The sequence below is a fragment of the Indicator indicator genome, chromosome 7 (assembly GCF_027791375.1).
Source record: "Indicator indicator isolate 239-I01 chromosome 7, UM_Iind_1.1, whole genome shotgun sequence".
Lineage (NCBI taxonomy): Eukaryota > Metazoa > Chordata > Aves > Piciformes > Indicatoridae > Indicator > Indicator indicator.
This window is the reverse complement of record NC_072016.1, coordinates 12,785,517-12,810,950: the sequence shown is the minus strand read 5'-3', so window position 1 is coordinate 12,810,950 and position 25,434 is coordinate 12,785,517. Positions and strand designations below refer to the sequence as shown.

Sequence of the window (25,434 nt, the reverse complement as noted above, 5' to 3'; positions counted from 1 at the left end):
TCTCTGACTATGACAAGTTGCTGCCACGTTTGCTTCTACTCAAGATACAAAAGACAAAAGCTAAATCAGACCCAGCCATTCATGAATACAGAGAAATTCATGGATCCAAAGAGCATTCTCTGTCAAACAATGTTGTTATACACAGAGGTATTCTCAGTCATTATGTGGGGTTTTATTTCTGCTTGCTGAAGAGGCCACTGGGCAAAGAGGATTTCCATCTGCTGGGATGGCACCTGGTTTAAACAGCTTTCAGAGCATTTTACACATCTCTGTAGAAATTGCGCATCTCAGTTCTTCAAGAACCTCCAAACACCTGTTGGGAAATGGACACTCTCTCCATAGACAAATCTGCAGGACTAGGGTACCCTGAACTTGTCAAAAGTATTTTTGAGACTACGCATCAAATTAGGCAGATAAAGGGAAATAATAAATGCAGTTTATTCTAGCACAGGACCTGCTATCTAACTCTTCACAGAACTTGGAACTAAGTTACAAAAAAAAAAAAAAATCAGTAGCTGCTTAAAACTCAATTTCATCCCCACAGTTTCTTATGTGTCTTCCTGTAGTGTGTCACCTAGGAGAACCAACACTCACAAACTTTATGGGACCAGTGCTTTCTTTTTGTTCCTGTTCTTTCTTTTTTTTTTTTTTTTTTTTTAAGGTTTCTTAATTAAGCAGCTGGTGAGTACAAATTGTCTCTCAAAGGAAAGCCTGGCACACCACTATGCTCTATTTTCCTACAGCTAGATTTGGAAATAACAGTTCATGTTCCTTTCACGTTGGCAAAAATGCAAAGACTGCATTGCCAAATGTGTTTTTCCTGACCAGGCAGTTGGTTTTGATTGATGCCTTGCTTTTGCACCTATGGAGGGAGGAAGCTCACTCAGTAGGCTTGCTTTCCTCCTGCTGTCGCTGAGCTCCCCAGCCAGCCAGTCCTCATAACCCAGACAGATGTACTTGCTTGTTACAGAGCTTCCCAGGTCACCTACATTAAAGAACAACATGAGGTTACGGTATTAAATCAAGAAACTGTCCTCTGCTTCCTTGTTCACAATAGACATGATACATGAACATGCTGGAAAATGGTTTCAGCAGTGGAGTTAAGACTGTGCAACCCCCACCTTGAGCCACTGGCAGTTTTAGGAGGCTGCATTCCAGACATTAAGGCTCTTGTGGTGAAAATGCTGGACACTGGAGTGCAGAAAGAGCAAAAACCTCAGTAAAAAGAAGCTGTCGTGCAATTGCATGTTCTGATGACCACAGCTTTACAACATTCACTGGTCTTGCTCTTCTGCTCAGAAATTGTCATGCTATGGTACAGGGCAGGAACTTAAGAGTCTGAAAAGGAAGTATATTTTGGTAAAGTATCTATGGGTAATGTTCTTAATTTTCACTTGCTGAATTTTCTCGTTGCTGGCTTCTTTTAGAGCATCCATAACTCAGGTTTACTTGACAGCATTACAGAAACAGACATGGTTGATATCTTGGGAATCAAAGACATGATGATTTTTTTTTTTTTGAAAAGGCTGTCTTGCCTGTTTTATCCTCCCCAGCCTAATGGAGGTTTGTTTGGTACAGCACATCCTCTGATGATAATAACTTTCATCATTTATGAGCAGAAGTTTATTTTCTAGTGAACAAAAAATGTGCCTCCTAAGGAGGTTCCCCCGTTTTCTTTTGGGATGATTTGTATAGACTGAGATCTCAGTTTAAATTTCCATAGTGCTTTTTCTTCTTCTTCTTTTTTTTTTTAATCATCCCTGACATCCAAAGAGGTTTCCTCTGCTGAAACCCATCATCAACTGCTCATGCCATTTACAAAAAAGCACTTTTGCAGGGAGTAGCTCTACAAAAATGTGGAGAAATCAAAGTAACTACCTATAATAATGAGATTAAATGAAGATTTAAGTGTTTGAACTGACTGACTGAAAGGGTGCCAAACATTTTGCAAATATATACAAAAAGACAGAGCTCTGCTCTAATCTGCTTATAAATTAAAGGGAAAGTACATTGGCAAGAACAGAACAGATGATAGGACATGCTTTAAATAGTTTATAGGGAGCTGGAGGATTGTTGTTTATTTGGTGATGTTGGGAAAATATTTAATGTGCTTTGGTTAAACTCTTTATAGAAATGCTTCTCCTCCCCCGGTTTCTTTTCCAATGACTGTTTTGGAGATTAAAACCAGCAAGTTTAGAGTAGATGGAAAATGGAGAAATGTTGTTTCCAAATCGACAAAACCACGAGTAAATCTTTATAGATACTTTTTATGTGAGTCAGGCTTTCTAAAGTCATTATCGTAATAAAAGAAAGCACTCCACCGCCCCTGCAGATGCGAGCCAGGGTGGCAGCTGGTGTAAATTGAGATACCTCCTATCTGGTATGCATTGCTGTGCAGGAGGTGCAACTGCCCCGCTTTGCAGGTTCCCCAGGCCTTCCTTGAGCAGCACCGGGTGGCAACGGCGGCTCCCAGGGCTCCTCACACCTCTGCTGCTGCCTCAGCACTTTCAGGTAACCAAAGTTTTCTAGCACTTAAAGAGCTTCTATAGCAAACGTACAACTTATGAAAAAGTAAACAACAACAAAACCAAAAAAGTGGCAACAAACCCATGAAACTCAAACAAACAAGCAAATCCCCAGACCGTTTTTTTAGATTTGACTTGCCATTGCTGCAGCCAGATGCAAAGTGGGGTACAATTGCTTTTCTGAGGCCACGGGTTCAGGGCAGGCTCCAACTGTTGGTCTGGAAAGCTGAGACAGGTAAGTGAATATTTCCCTTAGCACCATTTTCTGAGAATCTGGTAGCTGACCCTAGCAGCTGGGAGACTTTTTGCTCCTTTCCCTGCTGGTTTACACTGTTGGCGATATCTCTGCAGATAAGTGACTTCACTGCATCCGGAGTTTGCATTCAAAGCAGACACTAATTGCGAGGAACGTTTCAGAATAAACACATCTTCCTTCCAAAGTAGTTTGTTTGTAAGGAAAAAAAATATATAAAGGAGGTTAAATGGGATAACTTGTTTCCGTTCTTGTCTTCTACTACATAACACACTAGAGTTTTGTTTTAAAACAGAGATGTCGTTAGCAGGAGGCACAATGCAAAATTTCGGCCTGCAACCACAACGCTGATTTGAGAACAAATGCCTCTGAAGCCTTGCTGACATCTGATAGTACAGGGTAAACATAGTTGTAAAATAACAAGATGATTCAGAAATTCGTGTCCGTCTTTTCGAAGTGACCTACAGAACTGAGCAGCTTCTGAGGCAGAGGCTTTAAGTCCTTGCGTCAGTTTTAAACACTGTTGCAAACTATGGCTGAAGCGTTTGCAGCCGAGCACGAATTTCCAGGCTTAAATTGCCTCCTTCCTGTCCCGGGATGCCAGGGCTTTGCACAGCTGAAATTGCACAGTCCTTTTCGCTGCTCCGGACACCCCTTTGCTGCTTTTTGTCAGCCTCTTCCGAGACGCGTTATAAACCCCACTCCCCTGTTTTACCGGGATGATTACACGGCAAATCCCGGGTTGTGCATTCCCTGCTCACTCCGAGCAGAGCCAGAGGTACGTTTCAGCGTTTTGCCCCCGGTTACTGTTAAGTGTACAGTGACTCGGTGTTCCGCAATCCCTCTCCAGCTAACCCGCGGCCGGCAGCGAGGCTGGATACCCCCGGGGCAATGGGATCAGAGCGTTTCGCAGGGCACAGAGCGGAGAGGAGATTTCCGCGGGACTCGGCACTGGCCGCGGACGTAACTGCGACCCTGGCCCGAGTGACTCCTTTTTGTTCGGGGTTCTGCTGAAGCGCACCGAGCAGCCGGCATGGGATCCGCTCCCTCCGCGTCCTGGGCCCCTGCGGAGGCGCACAGGTGGCTCTGCACAGGCATTGGGAGGAGCGGGAGCGTGATCTCACCGCGGGGAGCCCTAGCAGAACGGTAGGCTGCCCGAGACGGCCACCCTGCAACGCTTGTCTCTCGTACCATACCTCGGCCGGGCTCTCCGAGGGCGTTGAGCGGGTCCCCGCCATCCGGCTGCCTCGTCTGTGCGTCTCCGTGCCAGGCGCGACTTGCGCCTCTATCCTAGAGTTCCGCGGCTTCCCGCAGCACCGGCACTCCTCGACCTCGGCGTGGGTGGTGTCCGCAGGTGGGTGCTGGTTCTCCTGCTGGGCTGGGCCCCTCACCAGCAGATGGAGCTGCGGACACCTATCCCTAAGGCTGCGGGACCCCAACGGACCGCACCGGACCCTGCTCAGCCTCGCCGCTGTCAGCTCTCCCGTCGCTGGGCCGGGCAGCTTCACCGGGGCCCTGCGGGGGATCCGAGGCGGGTAACAGCGGCTGCGAAGGGCCCGGGTAGGACGTGTTACGTGTCCCAGAGCTCATCGGCTGCTGGTTGAAGAGTGTGCCCTGTTTGGGTGGGCACTCCATGAGCTCGGCCTCAGCGCCGAAATTCACGGCCACTGGCAGCTCACGGAGCGCGCCGAGCCTGGACCATGCTGCCCCGGGCTGTCCCCGCACAGGGTACATCGTCGTTTCCATCGAATTGCGTTATCCTGCGCACCTCTGATGCGGATGTTTCCGCACAGGACGCTGCCGCTGCCCCTCTCCCTTCCTCGCTGCAGGTCGGACACTGCTGGGCCTCGAGGCCGGTGGGAGAGTGCGGCCGGCAGCCCGATTCCCCGCGTCCCAGTTCCCCGTGGTGACCATTCGGCTTTCGTGCGCGGGCCAGGGCGAACCGCTGCCTCTGTGCGGGGCGAACTCACTGTGTCGCGCCGGGGATCCGGGCTGCCGGCGGCTGCCGCTCCCCCTGCGGCCGTCGGGTCCCACGAAGCGCTCGGCCCTGGTGGCATCGCTCAGCACTGCGGGACCCGTCTCGGCTTGGGGCGAGCTCTCCCCGCTAGCAGTGCTTTATTAATCGCCCCTTTTCACACAAACAGGGTCGTCCCCTTGCCGTACCACCTCGGCCATTCCTGCAGCCGGCGACAAGCTAGGGCCGTGCTTAGCGGCCGTGCTGAGCGGCCGCACCGCTCAGGCCCCGTTGCTGAGCTCCCCGGTGTCTCAGTGTCCCGGTTTTGCGCGGTGCGGGAGCTCCAGCGGCCGAAAGCGGCTGCCGGTGGGCGTCAGAGCCAGCTCAAAGCGAAACCTCGGGGCTGCGGTGGGCCGGCAGGCCCCGAGCTGAGGGGGTTAAACCAGGAGCCTCCCCCTTACCTTCAAAAAGTTAAAAATGTCTGGAGCCTGCATCTCTTAAAGGGGCGGTGCTGGCTGCAAGGAGTCTTGGCACCGGCTGCGAGAAAGGCTGGTCAGGGGCGTGAGTTCCCCTCCACCAGCACCAAAACATTGCAAAAAAAGGCAGAGCGCCCCACACTTTAGATAAGGACAATTAGCCACCAGCGAGCCCCTGCAGACAGCGAGTTAATTAGGGGTTTCCTGCTCTCCGGCATGCCCTGTCCCAGCTCCTGCCCCCCCGGGCTCTTAGCCCTGATGGCACCTGGGCTGGCTCTCATGGCCACTTTCTCTTTGCCCTCCCAGGCCGGGGACAGGAGAGCGCTGCCAGTGGAGAAAACTTCAGGTGTGAGAGGAAGAACTCTCATTCTCCTTGATGTCAACACCAAGACCCCTGTCAGGATAATCAGTGAGAATTTCCTCTCCCTGCAGCTGGACCCCTCCATCATTCATGATGGCTGGCTCGATTTCTTAAGGTAAGGCAGGAGCCCCCCCGGCGCCCTCCCCACGCTGCCCGAAGGGTGCCCCGGCGGCCCCGCCGCTCAGCCCCGCCGGGCTCCGCGCTGCTGGCGGCGCTTGTTGTGACGGAGGGAGCGAGGCCATGGTTTCCATTAAGATGCACATGTTTGCAATGGAGAAAGCATTTCGGAGACTTATCAGTTATGACTGGAAAAATGTCGTGCTCCCCTCGCTCCAACAACCGCTGCTTTACAAAAGAGCAACACGGGGCCGAGGCAGCACAGGGGAAAAAAAAAGGCAACAAAACAAACCAGCAAAACAAAACAGAGGAAAAAAACAAAACCGAAAAACCAACCCCAAAACCCAGCAGCAGGAACGGGGCCGCCTGCCGAGCCGAGCCTTCCCCAGGTCCCGACGGGCGCAGAGCGGGGTGTCCGCCAGGTCTTCAGAGCCCTGCGCTCCCCGGACTTCCAGCCCTGCCCGGGGGGCAGAGCCAGGCTGCAGCTGCGCTGGGCTCCACCGGCGGTGCGGAGCGGCCGCGGCCTGGAGGCGCTGGGACGGCCAGAAAGCCCAATCCCTGCTGGGTAAGTTGGGGAGGGAGAGCGGGTCTCCTCCGCACGCCCGCTGCGAGGGTCCCTTCGGCTGCAGCCTCCGCCTCCGAGGAAGGAGCGGGACTAAGAGGCGGGAAGGCGCGGGCGAAGCGGGAGCCAGGCCGGCTCCCGCTTTCCTCCCCGCTCCACCTCGCTCCGCACCCCTCTCGGCGGGTCGGCCCGCTGCACGGTCCCGGGATACAGCCGGGCTGTGAGGGGCGCGGAGCGCTTCTGCCTCCCGGACGCCGCTGCACTTGTCCGGGGGGCGCTGGGGATGGAGGAGAGCCTCGGGTCCCACCAAACTCTGGGCCACTATAGGCGGGCAGGGCGGCTTCCCGCTCCCGGGACACTCCGCGGGGCCGGCGCAACGCCCCGCAGCCGGACGCCACTGTGGTGGTACCCGCGCCGGACGGGGCAGGGCAGCGGCGGGGCCCCGAGCCTTGTGGCCGTCGGTCGCTGCCAGTACCGGGGCAGGAAGCTCTCGCCCGGCCCGCGGCGCCCTCAGCCCGCTCTCTGCTCTCCCCAGCTCCCGGCGGCTAGTGACTCTGGCGCGGGGCCTGGCCCCCGCCTTCCTGCGCTTCGCGGGCAAGAGGACGGACTTTCTGCAGTTCCACAACGTGAAGAACCCAGCCAAAAGCCGTGGCGGGCCCGGCCCGGACTACTACCTCAAGAACTACGAGGACGGTGAGCTCCGGGGCCAGGGGCGGGCGCGGCACCGGAGGGCTGCGGGCGCCGGGCGGGTCCTGCTCCGCCTGCCCTGCGCTCCCTGCACACAGGCGGGGCTGCGCCCGGGTAAGTGCTGCTGCTGGGCACTAGACAGGGGAGCCTCCCCCGTACTCTTTCTTTCCCGAGCGGGAAGGAGCTCGGCGAAGGCCTCCCGCCTGTTGCCGGTAGATTCGGCGGATGCCGGACCCCAGGAACAAAACGTCGGCACCGGGAAGCGGGCTTTTCATATCCTTCTTTCCCCTGCCTTGCCGCGTTCTCCGGCTCCTTTCGTTCCCAATCCCCGAGTGCCGGCTGCAAAGCGGGCTTTGCCCCAACTTCTGACAGGGACCGGGCACCCCAGCTCTGGAATGCCTGTGCACGCATTTCTCCCGAGGCTCTCGGGCAGTCCAGCCCTGTGGACCCCGCTTTCGCGCCGTTATTCTTTGCTCGCAGCAGCCCTGGGGGCTCGGTCGCGGCTGAGCCGCTTGCTCTCGGTGCCTGGTCGGGGCTGCTTGCCCTCGGACCGCGCTGCCAGCATCGGTCTCTCCAAATAGTCACCACCGGGCCCACGGTTTTCCGCGGCTCTGCCCTCTTCCACGGCTGTCCTCAACTGCGCAAAAGGTTTTCGTCTTTTGTGGCCCTTAATTCACACAAAGAAACTTTGTAGAAAAGTCAGGGACAAGTTTTCCTCTTAAGGTATTTATTTTAAGAAGCAGAATACCACGTCCACAGGCAAGAATTTACAGATTTTTTTCCTCTCTTTTTATAAAAAAACAAACAAAAAACCCCAAACAAAACAGACACACAAACAAAAGAAACTCCGCTCTTTTCTATTTTTAGTATTTTTTTTCCTTACACAATGACTTACAAAAATTAGCTGAAGATTTCCACAAGCAGTTTTGAAGGCCAATTAATGCCAGACTGATCCCAGTGGGCAGGTCTGTGCAACAGAGGAAGTTTTGCAGAGACCTAGTCAGCAGCACGGTGCTGAATGGAAAAAGCAGATGCATTTGCCAGCTTTCTGATGGCCCTCACTCCTGCTATTGCCTCATGTAACATCTGATCTCACTGAGATGAATGTCCCTCTATTCCCACACGCAGGCAGGTGGCTAAGGCCGAGTGCTCTTTTACTTGGTCTCCTAGGTAGAGCAATCCCCATGTTATTCCTTGTTTTTCTTCTCATAACAAATCTCAGAAGGGTTTGTTGTAAACTCTGCCTACCAAGACGAACTTCAGGAGAAAATGCAGTTCAAACCTGCCCCAGTCACCTTGAACAGAAGAAATTAACTGTTATACGTAAAACTGTGGACGGGACCCATACAAAACATTTGTAGGAATAAATTTTCATTTGTAGGAATAAATTTTCTCACTTTGAATGTTTCAACAGCTTGCAGGAGAGAACTTCACAACAGCTTTCATGTTAGGGAAGAACTGAAAGCTTTTTTTTTTCTCTCCCCAGTTTTCCTTGTAGCAATAAAGTTGAAACATGGCAGCCCTTCAAAATGAAGCTTCTCGTAGAAGTTGTAACCACAGGTCTTAACTTTTCATCACTTAAATATGGAACAGAACCATTGCAAATGTGGGTGAGGGAAGGAGGGGACACATGTGGTGTGTATCAAGCATCGGTGTAAATCAGAAAGGTGTGGTAAAAGGGATTTCCTGCCTGGAAGCAAAGCTTTTGTATTTGTTCTTAAGATCTGTGTGCAAACTCCAGGGCCAAAGTTGCTAGTAGCTCACATCTTTTTCTGCTGAGGCTGCACTAAGCACTTCACTAGAGGGATCCAGTTCTCTAAAATGAAATCCTGATGCCACTGCAACTCTGCCCTGTTGTAGTGGATCTCAGCAGCCATCTTCTCAGTACTCTGGTCTGGTTTTTGTTCCCCCATCTGTGGCTTGCTTGGAACCTGCTTGGGATCAGGGCATTCAGAAATGTACAAGAAGATGCTCTTGCTGTGCAGAACTTACAGTGTGAGCAAACAGCACAGAAAAGGGATGGCAATCAGCACCTGAGCATGGGTGAAGCCTGCAAGCATCCCAGTAGGTAACTTCTGTCCTTCCCAGGTTTTATGGGGTGGTTTGGATTCTTTTCCATATCTGTGCTCTTTTTTCTGTCCAGAATCTATTTTCTGAAATTTCTTGTCTAAGCTTTACTGGTGTGGGAGTGAGGAGGAAGCTGGGGAGCTTGACTAGTTAAAATAGTCAGAAAATAATTAAAAAGATAAATCAGTTAATATCTGAGGCTTATGTATCACCTTCATGATTTGAATGACATGACAAGTAACAGCTCCGTTTTCTGCTTCGAGTGTTTGTCTTTTTGCCTGTTTGCCCTGTAGGTGCATGCAGATTCCAGGCCTGTGACCCCAGTGCTTGGGCTGTCTTCACAGCCTGATGGGTGTTCCCATGCTCGTGGACCCATGTGGCCTGTGCATAGATGGACAAATCTTAATGTTTCTCTCAGCTGCAGCAGCTGAATAGAGTGCAGGACTCAGAGGTGAAGAGCACATGTACAAGACTGCTCAGAGAACTGCAGTTCCTAGTGAGTGGCGTTCACATTGCAGGAGCTGCACTCCTCTCTGCACTTACAGGCCAACCCAATGCCAACATCTTAGACATTCAGATGGGAACCAATAGGACTGCTGTGCAGCATCCTTCATGGATCCTCTGCCTGTAACTATATTTGCTGGAGTCTGAATGGATCTCTGTGCAGGAATCTTTGTGCTGTAAATTCCCCTCTGCTACCCTGCTGCCCTCTAGACCAGATATTCCTCACTGCTGCCTTTGATGGTCTTTTCTATCTCTGTAGTGCCCCACCTTCCTAATGATCAGATCTCCCCAGAGTTTCACCCTATTCTTTCCCCTCTATTTAGAATTACATTTAATTCCCTTTCAAACTGTAACAGCTATGCATACCTCCACCTTCTGAAAATTGCCTTTACCTAGACCTGCCTGTGGCTTCACCAGCCCATCTTTTTCCTCTTCTTTCCTCCACAGAAGGAGTGGGTATTATCTGAGGGTTATAGCAGTTGCTTTACACTTGTGTCTAAGATTTATTTCATTTTCCTAAAATAAGGTTTCCTTTAGGCTTTGAGGTCATTCTTTCCCTATACAAATTCTTCCTGGAATCACAGACCTGGAAGTATTGTGTAATACCAGGTGTGTATGGTGTCTTTCCTTTGTAACTCACTCAGCCTCACCCCAGTCCACACCAGTCATGTTTGGGCAGTAAAGGTAAGGAAGTGGTGAGTGATCTGTGGTGGCAGCCTGTGATGCCCTTGAAGAGAGTGCATGTGGCAACTTGTTTCAGCATTGCATATAAATCTGGCACTGCAGTTTCATCACCTGGTGGCAGATGTGTCCATACCTGACAGAGCGACTGGTAAAAGCAGTTGCCTGTGATGAATGGTTTAGGTGAGCCTTAGGGCATGTAGTCCCTCTTGAGGGTAGCATTGACTATATGTATCTCCTGAGATTTACTAAATAGTAGGAGGTTGTCTAACTTATCTGTTATATTAACAACCCCATTTATAGTGTACACCAGGTGGCTGCCATCCTGTGCTGCCCCTACTTCATATGGTCAGTCCTTGGATCCACCCAATTTGGATATGGTATTGGCATCATGGTTTAATGGCCATGGTAGTCTTAGGTTGAAGGTTGGACTTGATGATCTTAGAGGTCTTTCCAACTGGAAAATCTGGTCCACTAGAAACAGAAACCCAGCTTAATGTATGTCAGGCTCTGTGGTACCAGGAGGTGGGGCTGTACCAGAGACTTTTTGAAGTTTGATAATCAAGAGGTGTAACATTTTTTGCCTGTGAGACTTTTCTCTCCCTTAAATGGTGTCTCTCTTTATGTGCCTTGCTGAGTGAGTTTTTCTTCACCAGCTGTGCTGAGAGCTGTGCTTTGTTATCTGGAGAAGTGCTTTGCTCCTGCCATAAGCACATGTTTGATCTCTGTGTGGGTACCAAGATACAAGGTCTCACACTCAGTTTATATAGTAGACTCATTTCTCCTTTTGCTGTTGAATTGTCTACCAAGCAATTGGTTTGGTCTCTCCTTCCAACTGCCTCACACAGGACAAGGATCTATTTGGTCTAAGGAATGGGGCAATAAGCAGCATTGGTCTCCAGGAAAACAAGCTTGAGCAGCTTCTTTTTGGAGCAAATGCACAGGGCTACCTTTTTGCCCTGGCTGAAGTTGCTAGTACAAAACCTCTTCTGAAGCTGGGTTTGCTCAAGCCTGACTCACATGCTATTCTGGATCTTGGTCTTGGAGTGTTAAGTGTGGTGTGGAGATCTGTTGTTGGTTCTGCAAGGGTTGCTTCAGGTTGTGTCTCAGTGCCTGAACCTTGAGCCTATTTTGGAAGCTCCCTACTGGTAATACAGAATGAGTTTTGTGGGCTAATATGGAACTTCCTCATCTAAAGGATAGTCCTCAATTACTTCTCACCTCAAAGCCACAAAGACCAGCTTTGGACAACCTGTGGTATCATAAACTTTGCTTAGCATTTCCTCCTGTTTATAAGTGCTGTGAAGGAAAACAAGGGGAAAAAAGCTATTTGTAGCTGGATTTTTTCAAGATGTTTTGTCTCAAAGACATGGCTTCTCCACCCTGTCCCTCAGGCTTTGTGTAGCCTCTTGGGATTGTGTGGCTGGGAAGAGACAAAAGGACATTTACTGTAGAACCAGTACTGTGTGGGTCATGGGAGGGAGAGGGAAAGGGAAGCACATATGCATGCTGTAGGTAGTGTGTCAGAAAGCTTCTGAGCTGAAGTGCATATGGACAACACATTTCAAAAATACTCTCTTAATTGCTGGTAAGTTACTTCCTTCTATTTTATCTCCTTTTTTGGAGAGGATACTGGGCATCTGGATAAATGTCCAATTACCACAAAAACTGGGAAGATTTGTGTTTTCTATGCCTTCCATACTAGTCAGGAGATTTTACTGTATAGTGTGAGAAACTTCACATTATGCTGTGTAATCTCTGGCATAGGTTTTCTGGGTGTCTTTTCAGTCTGGGATCCATTCCTTTGGATGCCTTCAGGTACCTGGCCCTACATCTGAACCCCGAGATCTGTGCAGCAGTGGGAGTGTGGTTGCATAGGAGCTGTGACTGATCTCAGCTAGGGCTGTGGCTCCCATTCTTCTACCCCTTCTGGCATGTTCCTGATCTCTCCTGTGCCGGAAGCCTGAGGCAGTTAAGCTGGCTAAAACCTGATGATAGAGCAGTGATGGCACTGGTTGAACTGATTGATGGTGTGTGACTACAGAGGTACAGAGGACAAGTTCTGGGAAAGGAAAGCCTGTAGTGAAAGGTGGGACTGCAGCAGCCTCAGTCAGATTAAATCCTACAAACCCATGTGCTGAAGGTGGTGAAGCTCATTGCTTGGTTCTCTGCCACCGTAAGTGTTGGTCCCCATGCCTTGTTTTTTACCGTTCACTGTGTCCTGCTGCTGCTTCCCTTGTACTGGCTGTGCACATTTCTGACCCTCTGCTAAGCCAACAGAAAGCTGCTTCAAGAAAAAAAAACAAGGGCAACTGTTATACTCTGAATTCAGTGAGTAGAACCCTGAGGGCCAGAGCAAGGGAAGGTTATTGTTATGTGGCTAGGATAGCCCCTTTGTCTCTGCCAGCTCATAAAACTTTGCAGCAGGTGTTTCTCAAGAACCATCCTGTTGTACCAAGTTTCCTTTATTCAAGGAATCACTTTCTGTTTCTGATCACCCACAGCCTCTTTTTGTCTGCCTAAGTATCCCTTGACAGTTTAGGCACCTGTCCTTTCAGAGATTGCAGAGGAAACAATTTTTTCCCCTCCCTCCCTCCCTCCAAGTGTTTAGTCCTTTGGGCAGGCTGCAGCATTACAAGCATTCAGGCCCCAATATGAGTGGACCTTCTGATGTCCTTCAGTCTTTTGGGATTTGCCAAACCCAGGGCTGCTCCATGCCTTGTGTGAGCTCCGTGGCAGCCTCCTGCCCTCTGGTTCCATGGAACCAGAACTGTGAGGAAGGAGCCTCACCTCTGATGGACAGAGATTTCTGTGTAAAGAGCACCACCAGTGCTTAGTTGTTTTCTCAGAAATTTAAAAGAGGCTTTAAAAATCACCTTACACAAGGTAAGGGAGATCTTCCAAAGACTGCCTGTTTATCTCCACTTTTTAAACTTCAAGCTGTTTTGTGAGAATCATGCATGAAAATTACTTTAACTGCAGAAATGGTGCAGTTAAACAATTAGATCCTGGTTTGTTAGCTGTTTGCTGGTAATGGGTGAGAAGGGAAATTTCTATGGTTACATGTTTGATTGTTTATAATAAGCATCCTAAATTCTCTAAAAAACCCCACATATATTTGCTAATTCCATGCTTCTTTCCATTCTCTGTCTTCTTATGAATTAAAAGAGATTAATGCAAAAATTGCATGGAGGAGATGTGTTGACTTTTCACATGCCGCTATGGGGTTTAAATTAGCAGTTGTCACTCAGGGAAAATGTTTTGACTTTATCATAATTTGTCTCTGAATACATTTAGGAAGTAAAAAGTGAATCCAGTGTTATGAATATTAGAATAGAATTGAAGAACCTCATTAAAAGCATTTTTTGTGCTTTAAGCAAACTAAGTGATGACACACTGATCCGTGTAAAGAATATATATGTGTAGAACACAGTGATGGAATTGATCAAAGTTACAGCTTTGAGTCACAGAGATTAGAGGATTTTTCAGCTTGGAAAAAAAGTGACTGAGAGTAATTGCTGTGCATTCAGTGGCACACAGAGAAGACAATTTGGGAATCATTATTTCCTTGTTTTCATGGTTCAAGGAATAGGGAGCATCCAGTGGAATTATTGCATACAAAACAAACTTATGATTAATTTTTTTAATATAATGGGAAATAACTTCTGGAACTTACTGTTGGGGATTTTTTTTCCCAGGTAAAAGAAAGGAATGATGCTAATGTGTCCAAAATTTGCCTGCTGAAGACAGACACAATGAGGACGCAATTCCTGTCTTGAGAAGTCTTCAGGCTTTCTAAATAGAAGTTGTGTTGCCAACTTCACAGTGAGCCACTGGCCATTTTATAATAATTTCAGTGGACAAATCTGGGTGGTAAAGCTTTTTTTTTTTTTTGTATTTTATTTTCCTTTCCTGAAAAAAACAAAAATCCTCTTTTTTTCCTTCTTTTTTTCTTTTTTTTTTTTTTTTTCCTTTTTTCAACCCTCCATAAACCTCAGCTTCCCTATAAAATGGGTCTGTGCCTTTCTGCTTCTGCCTCTCAGCTGATCAGCTGCAATAGATCATGTCTGATCCATGACTCCAGTGCGTCTTGGAAGGGAATTGCAGATGTTGGCATGGCAATTGCACACAGACCATACTGATGCTGTGTGAATTTCCATGTGCAGCTCACTCAGGGTTAGAGTTAGGGAAACCCTCTCCAGCAGGCAGCTGGGAGCTGTGTCCATGTGCTGTGTGCCATGTGGGAGGTTTCATAGCTTGGGAGCTCACTGGCCTGGTACTGGTAATCGAAAGGGCAGCATATGGCAGGCTTCCCAGTCCTTTGATCATCTTTATGGCCCTTATCTGGACCCTCTCCAGCCTGTCCACATCTTTTTTTTTTGTGCAGTGGGGACAAAAACTGAACACAGTATTCCAGGTGTGATCTGACAAACACTGAGTAGAGTGGGATAATGATTCTTTATATCTCTGCTTATTGTCCCTTAGGACACCTAGATCCCTTTCCACCTTGCTGCTCTCCAGTCAGGTAGATCCCATTCTCTGCTGTCCTCCTGGATTGTTTTCCCAGGTACAAGACTTTACAGTTGTCCTTGTTGAACTTCAGGTTCTTGTTAGCTCACTCTTTCCACCTATCCATGTTTTTTTCTGCAGGGTGGCTCTCCCTTCTGAGGTGTCTACACCCCTCCACTTGGTTTGGTATCATCAGCAAACTTCATCAGGGTACATTTGATACCATCATCCAGAGCTCATCTGGTTCTGGTATGGGATTACTGTACTTGCATTGCTCCCGAGGGGTATTTTCTAACTTGTTCTTCAAAGTTTCTTTTGGTAGATTCAGTGACCTCCATGGGTAGCGTGCCATGTAAGCTCTGGAGATGTGCAGATCCCAGAGTGGGACAGAGAACCGTGGAGGCACTCGGAAGCAAATCAGCCTTGGCAGAGCAGTATCCTCCACCCAGGACTCGCAGCCTGGCTGGGGGAGAGGCCCTGCTGCAGCCCTACACCTCCGCCGCCCGCGGCACGGAGGGGCCGAGGCTCTTCTGCGCCGCCGAGCTCTGCCTTCCGTGCGCCGGTGCCTCCCGCCAGCCGCAGCTCACCTGACCGCCACACGGGTGTGCTCCCGCCATACAGCACGGCGGCTGCAGAGCCCGGCGCTGCGGGACCCGCGCTGCCGCCTCTGGGCCACCCCGGAGCGCCGCGCCGTCAGTGGGGTCCTCATGGCCGTGCAGCCGCCACGACGGGAGCTGAGCTGGCCAGGGTACTGACCCGGCCCGGCACGGCCCCGCTCGGGGCTGGGCTCCTGCACTGCCGTCTTTGGAAACCGTTTGGCATCGTCCGGTGCTCCGCATCTGGAGTTCTTCTTTCGCACTTCTGGCAAGAGCTGCTCCGCTCCGCGCTTCGCTGGGCAGTTGCTTTTTTTTTCTTTCCCTCTTTGTTTTCACCGCCGGTCAGGAAGGTGGCAAGGGGCCTTCTGCAGCTCCCCCTTGGGGGCTGCCCTGCACAGAGCCTCGTGGGATACCCTTCTTCTTGTGTTCTTCACTTCTGTGTTTCATCACAGAATCATGGAATCATTTAAGTTGGAAAAGACCTCCAAGATCATCGAGTCCAACACTTCTAAGTCCACCATGTCCTTAAGCACCATGTCTGCACATCTTTTAAATACCTTCAGGGGTGGTGGCTCCACTGCTTCCCTCGGCAGCATGTTCCAGGGCTTTATAACCCTTTCTGTGAAGAAATTTTTTCAAAATATTCAGCATAAACCTTCCCTGGTGCATCTTGAGGCTGTTTGCTCTTGTCCTGAGTGCATGCTACCTGATGAGGATGAGGCTCAGAGACAGGAAAATAACATGGCTTCCAGTCCTACACTCCACCTTTGGGCAGTGTTCCCTGCCAGCCTGAGACAGCAGAGCTCTGAAACTAGTTTTGCTGAACCTGAGATTTGACACCTTGAAGACGGGAGCATGGCTGTCAGAAACTTCTTGTTGCTTATTGTGTGTAACAATAATGGAGCTGGAGAGTGTATGTCCCTTCCAACCCTAGCAATTCTATGAGGAGCAAGACAGGACTTTTCTGACAATAAGCTCCTTCAGAAACTTCTAGCTAGACATGAATTAAACCAAGCAAAGCACATCCTTGTGATGAGCAGGGTGACCTCATGCATGTGGTGGAAGAACTCCAACTTCCATCCTGCCTTATCAGTGCTGGCTGCCTAAGGTTTTGTGAGAATTAGATGCAGCAATATGGTGCCTGTAGATCTGAGCATGTTACAGAGTTTATTAAACTCAGAAAGGGACCTTGCAAGGACAAGTTTCTACCAGTCCCTTCCTGTTCAGACTTGGACACATCTTATTTGATTCTTGTTTTTACCTGCTACCCCTACCCCCATCTTTCCATTTCCCCAGAATGTGAGTAGTCCTGGGTGATGGAATATAATATTAGTATTTCACAATTTGACTTAGAAAATGCTTATATGAAAAGGGAAAAAATGTTTAATAATTGTCTTGCCTCCTGAATTGAAAGTCAGGAGTCAGAAGGGTACAGGGACCTGTTCCAAGAATCGTAAGCCATGCTGACCTAACTCTAGCTGTGACAGCTTCAGTGAGGATAAACAAGATGAGAGCAAACCTTCTTCATCACCTTTGACAGGCAAGGGTAAATGGAAGCCAGGGATCACCAGAGTGGGATTTAGTCTTTTCTCATTATTTAGCGTCAGACACAGCAGTAACAGGGTCATAATATAAATGTTGGGATACTTTTGCACTTTCCTGCAAGGAAGGGGTCGTTGTTGCAGGAGATAACTGCTAAACAGGTGAAGGATGGAAGGGGTGATAGGTTGTGTGAGCAAATTGAAAAGTCAATAACTTGAGCTTTCTGTGGGAGAAAAGGAGACACACAGCGTTCATTGGATAGGTGAAGTCAAGGGCATTGGGTCCTTTTTTTGGGGTGTTCATGCTGAGTGATGGTTGTGTGGCTGTCTTGTTGGCTGGTGCTGATCCAAGCATCTGGTGAAAATGAAAGCTGAGGTTTGGCCATCTCCTTTTTTTCTTTCCCTTTTGCTGTAGACATTGTTCGCAGCGACATTGCCCTGGATAAGCAGAAAGGCTGTAAGATCGCCCAGCATCCTGACATAATGTTGGAGCTACAGAGGGAAAAGGCAGCTCAGATGCACTTGGTTTTGTTAAAGGAGCAGTTTTCAAACACATACAGCAACCTCACATTAACAGGTAAGGCTGCAAGACTAGCTTTGGGGCCAGGAGCTGAGGCTAGTCCTTGTTAACTTACAGGTGTGCTAAAATCCTCGGGTGCTTCACGTCTGTATGAATCAGCATCTCTCTGGCTGCCTCTGTTTCCTACCAAGATTGCTGGGTGCTGGGAGGGAGAGGACCTACAGGAACCTGTGGTGGACTTACAAGGCCTCTGTGGCTGGCACCTATACAGACAGTCCGGATTTGGTGCCCTTGGACAGAACGTTTTCTACAGTCTGATCTAAGCAGAATACCACGGCACGTGAAGTGCTGGAGAAATCTCCCTGCTAACTGTTCACGTTGATGGGGCTGCAGCAATTACTAAATTTGGAGTCCTTTAAGCTGCAGCTGATTTTTTTTTTTCTTTCCAGAGCATGCACTTTGTGTGAACCCAGTAAATATTAAAGAGCAAATATAAAGGGATAATGGCCTAGACAGAGATGAGAGGATACTTTTTTTCTGGCAACTGTTTGTATTATCCAGGGAACAGAATCTCAAAGGATGGAAGAGACTGCCACATTTTGGATACACATTAAATGGTGCTTGTAAAGGACTGATGTCTTCAGGCAGTGAGTGGGCAGGAGGATGAGATCCCAGCAGCCAGCAGTGTCCTTTCATAGCTGTTCTCCTTATCGCTACAGCTGGATGAGCCACAGACGATGGGAAGGAGGAAGAGACTAATAAATCAAATAAGATTCCTTTCTCCTCTTCCTGGGTCCCTTTTCTGTGAAAGGCAGGGAGGCATCTAATTTTTATGGGAGGGAGGGCCCTGTGCTCTTGCTGGGGACGAGATGGCAAGCCCTGTGGTGGCCCTCCCATGCTGCTGCACTAGAGGAGGCAAGTGGGTCCTGTACAACCTTCCCCCCTCAGCTGCCATCCCTAATTCAATGTTTAGCCCCTGCCTCGAGGCCAGCCTCAGTCTGTTTTTACCACTGCAGAAGTGAGCTCTGGCTCTCCTGAGGATGTTGGCTGTGCAGATCCTCTTGGAGACCCCACAGAAGTGGGATGGCAATACCAGGATTGGCAGAGGGCTCAGCCCAGAGGGACAGTGGGCACCGGGGTCATGAGTGTGGCTGAATCACATAATTCCTGAGAGCCCAGCATTTAAATGGGATCCTCAGTGCCGTTTCTCATTCTCTGTAACGTAATCCACTTGGCTGTTTATTCCCAGTACAACTGCTGGAATCAACATTGTCAGCTTTTCCCCTGACAACTTGCTTACTTTCCACTAAACAAACTTCCCTCGAGAAGAGAAGCGGCTCTCCCCTGTCCTCCTTCCCTTGCTGCTTCAAAGCTGCCCAGCATTGCTCACATTTTTTACAGAACCTGCAGAGCAGAGGTGCTACCTGGTTATCAGCTCAGCTCTTAGCCTTTCCAAGTGTGTTTACAGGATAGTTCAGAAGGTTTTACCTCTAACTCTCCATTGAGGAGAGACTAATTTCACTGGAATATTACCCAAAGAACTATTTTAATGTCCTTTAACTCCCTTTGAATGTGAGCAGAGCAACTTCATAATTGTTATGAAGTTTAATCTTTTATTTCATAGACATAGGTCTGAGAACATGGACTCTAGACAGCTAAGCATAATATTTAACTGGAACTCTACTAACTTGTGTAAATATTTCCCTTCTCCATGATGGATCTGGTGTTTGGGGTGGGCAGAGGGGGTTGTACATCTGTTCCAGAAGGGCATTCCTTACCTTCAAAATCCAATCAGCCGGAGTTTGCTTGAGTTTGCTTTTTGTTCTGCACAGTGGTTTTGTGCAGTCCTGTAGGGAGTCCCCAGCTCATGAGGTGGCGTGCAGGAGGCAGGATCCAGACCTGGTTTAGGGAGGGACAGTGAAGAACTGACTTTGCAAGGATGGATTATCTGGGGGATCTCTGAGAAGGGGGTTTCCTCCTGGAGGTATGTATCCAGGAGTCACGTGGCCTCATGCATTGCATGTGCTGTGTAAGACCTTCAGTATTCAGTGACCAAGCTAGACTGGATAAATATTCAACCCCCTGCCTCTGTGTAAGCGAGGTCCTACTACATGCTGGATTCTACAGCACTTTAATTGTACCAAAGAAATATAAATGATATATCTTTCCCAAAGTCACATGAGAATAAAGGTGCTTTATGATAGGATAGTTACTCTGGGAGAGCTTTATTCCTATGCTGCTACCACTGCTGTGATTTGGACAAAGTCCCCTTCTCTTTCTCTTCCTCCCAGATGACATAGTTATATGAACAACTTGAAATACTATAAACCAGGCCTCCCACTCTGTCTGCAAGTGTGGGCAAGTGATATTGCCATCAACCTTCCATGCAGTATCCACAAGGCTTTAAGAATGAAAGCTCTCAGAGTGCAGGGAGTATGATTCTGCAGTCCCTGTAGCAGCAATGTAAATCAGAGGCTTTCTCAAATCTATTCACCAGTTGCATGTTATTCCCAGGGTGCTCCTTATCTCAGGGTTTTGGGTTTGCACTGGGATTTAAACTGCTCCCAGCAGCAGGTACCTCCAAGGTAAGAGGGTGTCTTAAAATGAAATGTGGGTGTTTTTGGTTGGATTTTTTTTTTTTTTTTGTGCTAAGACACAACTGAGACTGAGTGAAACCAGGCAGTCTTTCTGGCTCTTGTTCCTCCAGGAACACATGTTAGATTTTGGCTTCGGTCACTTGGGTTTCTTTAGGCAAGTAGAAGCTTTCCTCTGCTCCTGTCTGCAGGCTTTCTCTTACATCTTGCCTTCGCTTTCTGTACGTGATGTTTCCAGGCTTATCGAGCCTGCCTCACTGAGATGAGCAATGGTCTTTGATCTGTGACAGTATTTTTAAATGCTCTATAACATTTTGAGGTTTATTAATCTTTGCTTCTTCTCCCTTGGTGCTCAGAGATAGGTATCTTGTTTCACAGATCAGCATCTCTGATGCTCTTGAGTGAGCCTGTGCTAGAGCAGGAGAGTGCTCAGCATCTGCCTCTGGGAACTGGTTCTCTCAGCTCAGACTGGGGTGGGATAGGGGAGGAGAAGGAATCTTTCCCTAGACACACTTCTCTTCTCCTTCCCAGTTGATTTAGGTGGAGCAAGTGATGATTCTTTTATGGCTTGTATCAGCTGGAGTAGAAGTTGCAATCATCACAGCAGGCTCCCCTTCTTTGCAGCTCTCAGGAGAAAAGTCCAGGTGACAATAAGGTGATTTTGGAGCCCTGAAGCTGAGGGTTGAATGCACAGCACTGGGCTGGCAGCTGGTGAGGTGTGAGGAACTGCCCAGGGCTGTGGAGACACAACATGCATGGAGGTTTTACAGGGTGAGCTTGCAGGGAGTGGGGCAGCAGCAGGCAGAGCTGTGATAGATTAAAGCTGAATCCCTCCATCTGTGGTGCCATTTTGGGCTGGGATAATGTGTTGCATTTCTACTTCAAGAGACTGGATATCCACAGGTTTCTGTGCTGTTAGTAAGTAAAGCCTGTTAAACCCAGTGGAAGAGGGAATTGCTCAGGTCAATAGACATCTGTGAAAAACTGTCCCCTCCTGCATTTACATGAAGTGTTAAGTGTAACTGAGTTTCCCAAGATACAAGTATGAACCATAAATTTCCCTCTAAGAGTTCCCATCCTGAGGAAACAAAATAGTGCCCCACTTCTCATTCTGAACAATGGAGAAATGTCTCTTCTTTTTGCTCTACCTTCTGCCTGAAGCTACAATGCAGATTCCTTCACTGCACCAAGAGACCGGTGATGACAACTCTCCAGCCTGTCCTACCACACCACATCTGCACTGAAAAGGCAGTGAGGAGACTACAGGGTGTGTGGTGGGAGCCTTCCATCCTGTCACATCATGTGACACAGCCTCTAAAAGCAACAGTTAGGGGAAGAGACTCTCCCACAGGGTGCATAATGCTCCCAGTTAACCCTCTGTGCTCTCACTCTGCTGATGGTGTTAGCAGAGGATCTCTTCCAGCTGCAGGAAGAGACTTAAGGGGATTGAAATCAGGTGGGAGCTACTAGGAACAGAGCTGAGAGCTGCCAAAGAGTGCATTTCATTGTCTGCTTCCAGCATTGCAATCAGGTATTTTGCATTGGCATCCCATTACCTCTGTTAAGGTCATTAGATAACTTAAGAACAGTTGTGAGATCTTTGTGAGGCTTTCCTTGGAGATCTTTGTGAGGCTTTTCTTGGAGAAGTTTACTTCGGAGATGTTAGCAGCCAGGAAGAGACCCTCTTCATCTAGGATAAGTGGTATGAGTATGAAGTGGTGGTGACAGAGGGTACACACTGTCTTTTCCTGGGTGGGGATGCATGATGGTGGGATGAGTAGAGCAAAGCAGAACGGGAGGGAGCAGGGTATGTGTGTGGCTACTGCAGAGCAACTATGTGTGGGGTGTCACCGAGCAGGGATGAGGGCACTGTGTCTGTATGAAGAGCTTGTGAGTGAGAAGTTGCCCCACAGAAAAATATTTTTCTCCTGTCCCCCAAAGACATTGAGAGCCACAGTTGTGCTTGTTCCTTGGCAGGGAGTAACAGCTTGGGTCAAGCACCTGCGACATTTGTGTTTCCTGCACTTGTGAACCTCCCCCGGTGGTTTTGGGATTCCTGATGAGTGCTGTGGCTCTGGGAGATGGTGGTCCTGGAACAGGACGTGCCCATGGAGTGCTGGATCTGGTGGGAACTGTGGCTCACAGGCTGCCCTTGCAAGGGGGTCTGTGCAGAGAGCAGGGCGTGGGATTGGGTGTGCTTTTGGTGCCTGTGCTGCCAGGCAGGAAGGCTGCTCAGCTTGGTTTTGCTGAAGTTTTCCCTAGATACACGGTTTTATCCCCAGTTACAGCAAACTCTGCAGGGCTGGAGGTGGTGGTGGGGACACTTTGTGAGGTGGGACCTGTGGGGGATGTTGCAGAAGTACAAACAGCTTCTTTGCCTTTTTGGCAGCTTGTTTGAGATCAGCAGCCTAAATGTCCTGTGGTGTCCTCAGCAGTGATGTGTATCAGAGCTGCTCTACTGGATGTTGCACTGGGGTGGTCTGTACTGCGTGTGCTTTCTAGCGTTCCTTCAAGCAGAGTGCTCTCTGGGGCTGTGTCACAGCACTTATCTGAGTGGCTTTCAGATCCAACTGTCTGCTCTTCTGTCCATTGCAGCCTTTTATGTTATATGCATTATCCACAGCACTGTATAAAATAGATCTGAAAAGGACCTCAAGAGGGCATCTTCTAGCCTTGTCCATGACAAATCAGCTGTACCTGGTCTCTGCTTGAGGGAAGGTGTATAAGGAGAGGCAATATCTTTTAGGTGACCAGCTCACACAGTTGGAAAAACAGACAAGCTTTGGGGAGCTTGAACCCACTTTTTGGGGCTGAAGAAGAAAACACAGCATTCAAAGCTAAATCCACAGTGAAAATAATTTCCCCAAGCTGGTTCCTTTGATTAGCACAACTTGGGTACTGTTGGAAAAGTCATGTCAGCACGGGGAAGACAGTAATGTCATCTGCTCCTATGAGAAAGAGAGAGGGAGAGAGAACTGCTGTGAAGCACTGGGGAGTTTCCTGTGAGGAAGAGACCAGAAAAATTGTAGTATGTTGTTAAAACAATCTCTGCTTTGAGCCCTTAGTTAATGACCAGCAGAGTTGCCAGGTCCTATTTGAAGACGGTTTGCAGGTGTCTTCTGAGACCTCTGAATCAGAATTCAGGGGACAATGCTGGGAAAAATAAAGCATGTAAAAACAGGCTCTTGTAACTGAGTGTTTTTGTGCCATTATCAGTTGTTTATATGAGCTCATTCTGAAGTGCAGCGGCTGTTTGTTTTCACCACGTAGCTTTCCTGAGGGCGTTTTGGTGCGTAGCTGAAATCTGCTGCATTCCTGGGCGTGCAGCATGTAAAGCCAGCAGGTTGTCAGGGTCCAGTGGCAAGGCACCGGTGTTGCCCAGGTTGTGAGGCCATCACTGTTAACTGATTCAAATGATGTGGCTTTCCCCTTGTTCTTAAACCCTCTGTGATGGGAGTGATGTACCATCCCTTGGCAATTTGCTCTAGGGTGTAGTTGTCTATATCATTATGGTGTTGGTGTTTTTAAAATCTCTTGCTTCAATTTAAGCCCATTACGGCGTGTCCTGTCCCCACGGACAGCTTACAGCACTCCTTTCCTCTTTGCAGAAATCTTTTACATATTTGAGGCTTGTTATCATGTTTCCCTGAAGACTCTTGTTCTCTGCACTGAACAACTGCCTTTCATTTGCTCCTTCCTCATGGTCATGTTATTTTCAAGTTGAATGACACATGCGTGGTTGATTCTGCCTCTTGAGGTCTCTCTAACTTTTTTTCTTGTGGTTCTGGGTTTTGTTGGGGTCCTTTGGGCCCTGTCCACTGGGTCTGGGCTGGTTTTGAAGTGTGTTGCCTTGAAATGAGCCCAGTACTGTAGCTAAGGCCTTTCTTGACTGAGAGGAGCAGCGGAGTTGTTTCATGTACCTTGCGTGTAACGCTCCTGTCCGTATATCCCTGTATAATCATGGATTGTTTTGGTACAACACATTGGTTGTTCAGGCCTGTGCTTTTTGTGTACTGTTTCCCAACCAGCTGTGTGTTTTCCCTTATGGAATTTCATCTAGACTATTTTCCTAATTTTCTAATTAAAATGTTATATGAAACTGGAGGTAAAGCCTTGTGAAAGTAAAGGTATAGAACATCTGTTGCCTCTGTTTCGCATATGAGACTCTTTGGCTCTGTCAAAGAGAAGGCAGGTTGCCTTCACATGGCTGGGCTATTGCTTCCAGCCCTTCCTTGCAGATAGATTGCTTGATGATTTGTTTCAAAATTTTTCCAGGAATTGAAGTTATGTTGACTGGCCTGCAATTTCCTTCATTTTTCAACCTGTTGAATATCTGTGCTATATTTGGCATTTTCCGGTCTTTTGCAACTTCATTTGTCTTCCAGAAATTCCCAGAGATAGTTGCTGATGGACCTCAGCTTATTTGAAAACATCAAACTTCAACAATCTTCACTCTGCTCACGTGTTGCTATGCCACGCTGCTGCTTTTAATTGCATTAACTTTGTGCATTTAGTTATCCCTTTTAATGAACCAACAAAAGCGTTGCACATTTCAGCTTTAACTCTGAATTGTTTGCTCTTGTGAAATTGTGTCCCCATTTCTACCTCTTTGCTTCCCGAGACAGCTGTGAGCCAAACCCCTGGAGTCCCCTGCCTCCTCTTACCCTAATTAGTAGTTTTACAACTCATTGTGCACTGATGGTGTGTGTGTGAGAGAGGTCATGAAGGTGAATCTCTTTTTCAGGTGACACTCTCTAGTCTGTTAAGCAACACTTTGGCTTTCTCATTATCTGATTTTTGGTTATTGCTTTTCTAACTCTGGAGAACGCAAATTCTTATGACGTGCTCAGTAGTTGCTAAATTCAATTTACCCTCCGACTTCAGTAGCCTCACAAGAGAAGATATTTGGTAAATTGTGCATCTTAAAATTAGCAATCATACGTGCATTAGAATATATAATGTCATTACCAGATCCAGCCATTTCTGGGTGCTGCATAAAGAATAAAGCAAGCACATAAACCTAACAGAAAACAGATTGCGGTGGGAGCGGGGAGGGCTGACACGCACTAACAGCTTTGGAAGGGCTTGTGGTGTGTTCAGTGGTATAAACCAATCTATTAACCTTTTCTCCCTGCTCAGGAGGTGATGAACTCTTTGGTCTGCCTCTTCCCACCGATGCAGTTATCAAATGTCTCCTCGGTGTGGCGGCGACCCCTGCCGTGCACCGTTTCTGTTGAACACGTGGGGTTTGTGCTCTCCTGGTGCCGTTCCTTTGTGCTCATCCACGTCAGCCTGATGGAGTTTCCATTTCTCTTTCGTCGGCTGTGAGCTATGGAGGAGTCTGTGATTTATACTTACTGTACTCCCACATCAAGATACTTTGCATTTCTTCTCTTATCTTGCTGTGTGTTTATGAAATCTTTCCTGACCTTGCTTGTCATTCTCAAAAATCTGAGGTTTGGGGTTTTGGGGGGGGTTTTCTTTGTT

At 48.4% G+C, this 25,434-nt stretch overlaps 1 protein-coding gene across 1 annotated transcript in view; it reads left to right on the top strand.

Moving 5' to 3' along the window:
- The first annotated feature begins 5,424 nt into the window (after window positions 1–5,424).
- Window positions 5,425–25,434, top strand: part of HPSE2 (heparanase 2 (inactive)) — a 113,963-nt gene continuing 93,953 nt past the window's right edge. The window contains exons 1-3 of the mRNA XM_054382096.1: window positions 5,425–5,684; window positions 6,784–6,941; window positions 17,249–17,410. Of these exons, the coding sequence (XP_054238071.1) occupies window positions 5,425–5,684; window positions 6,784–6,941; window positions 17,249–17,410 (580 nt within the window). The remainder of the gene's footprint in view (window positions 5,685–6,783; window positions 6,942–17,248; window positions 17,411–25,434) is intronic.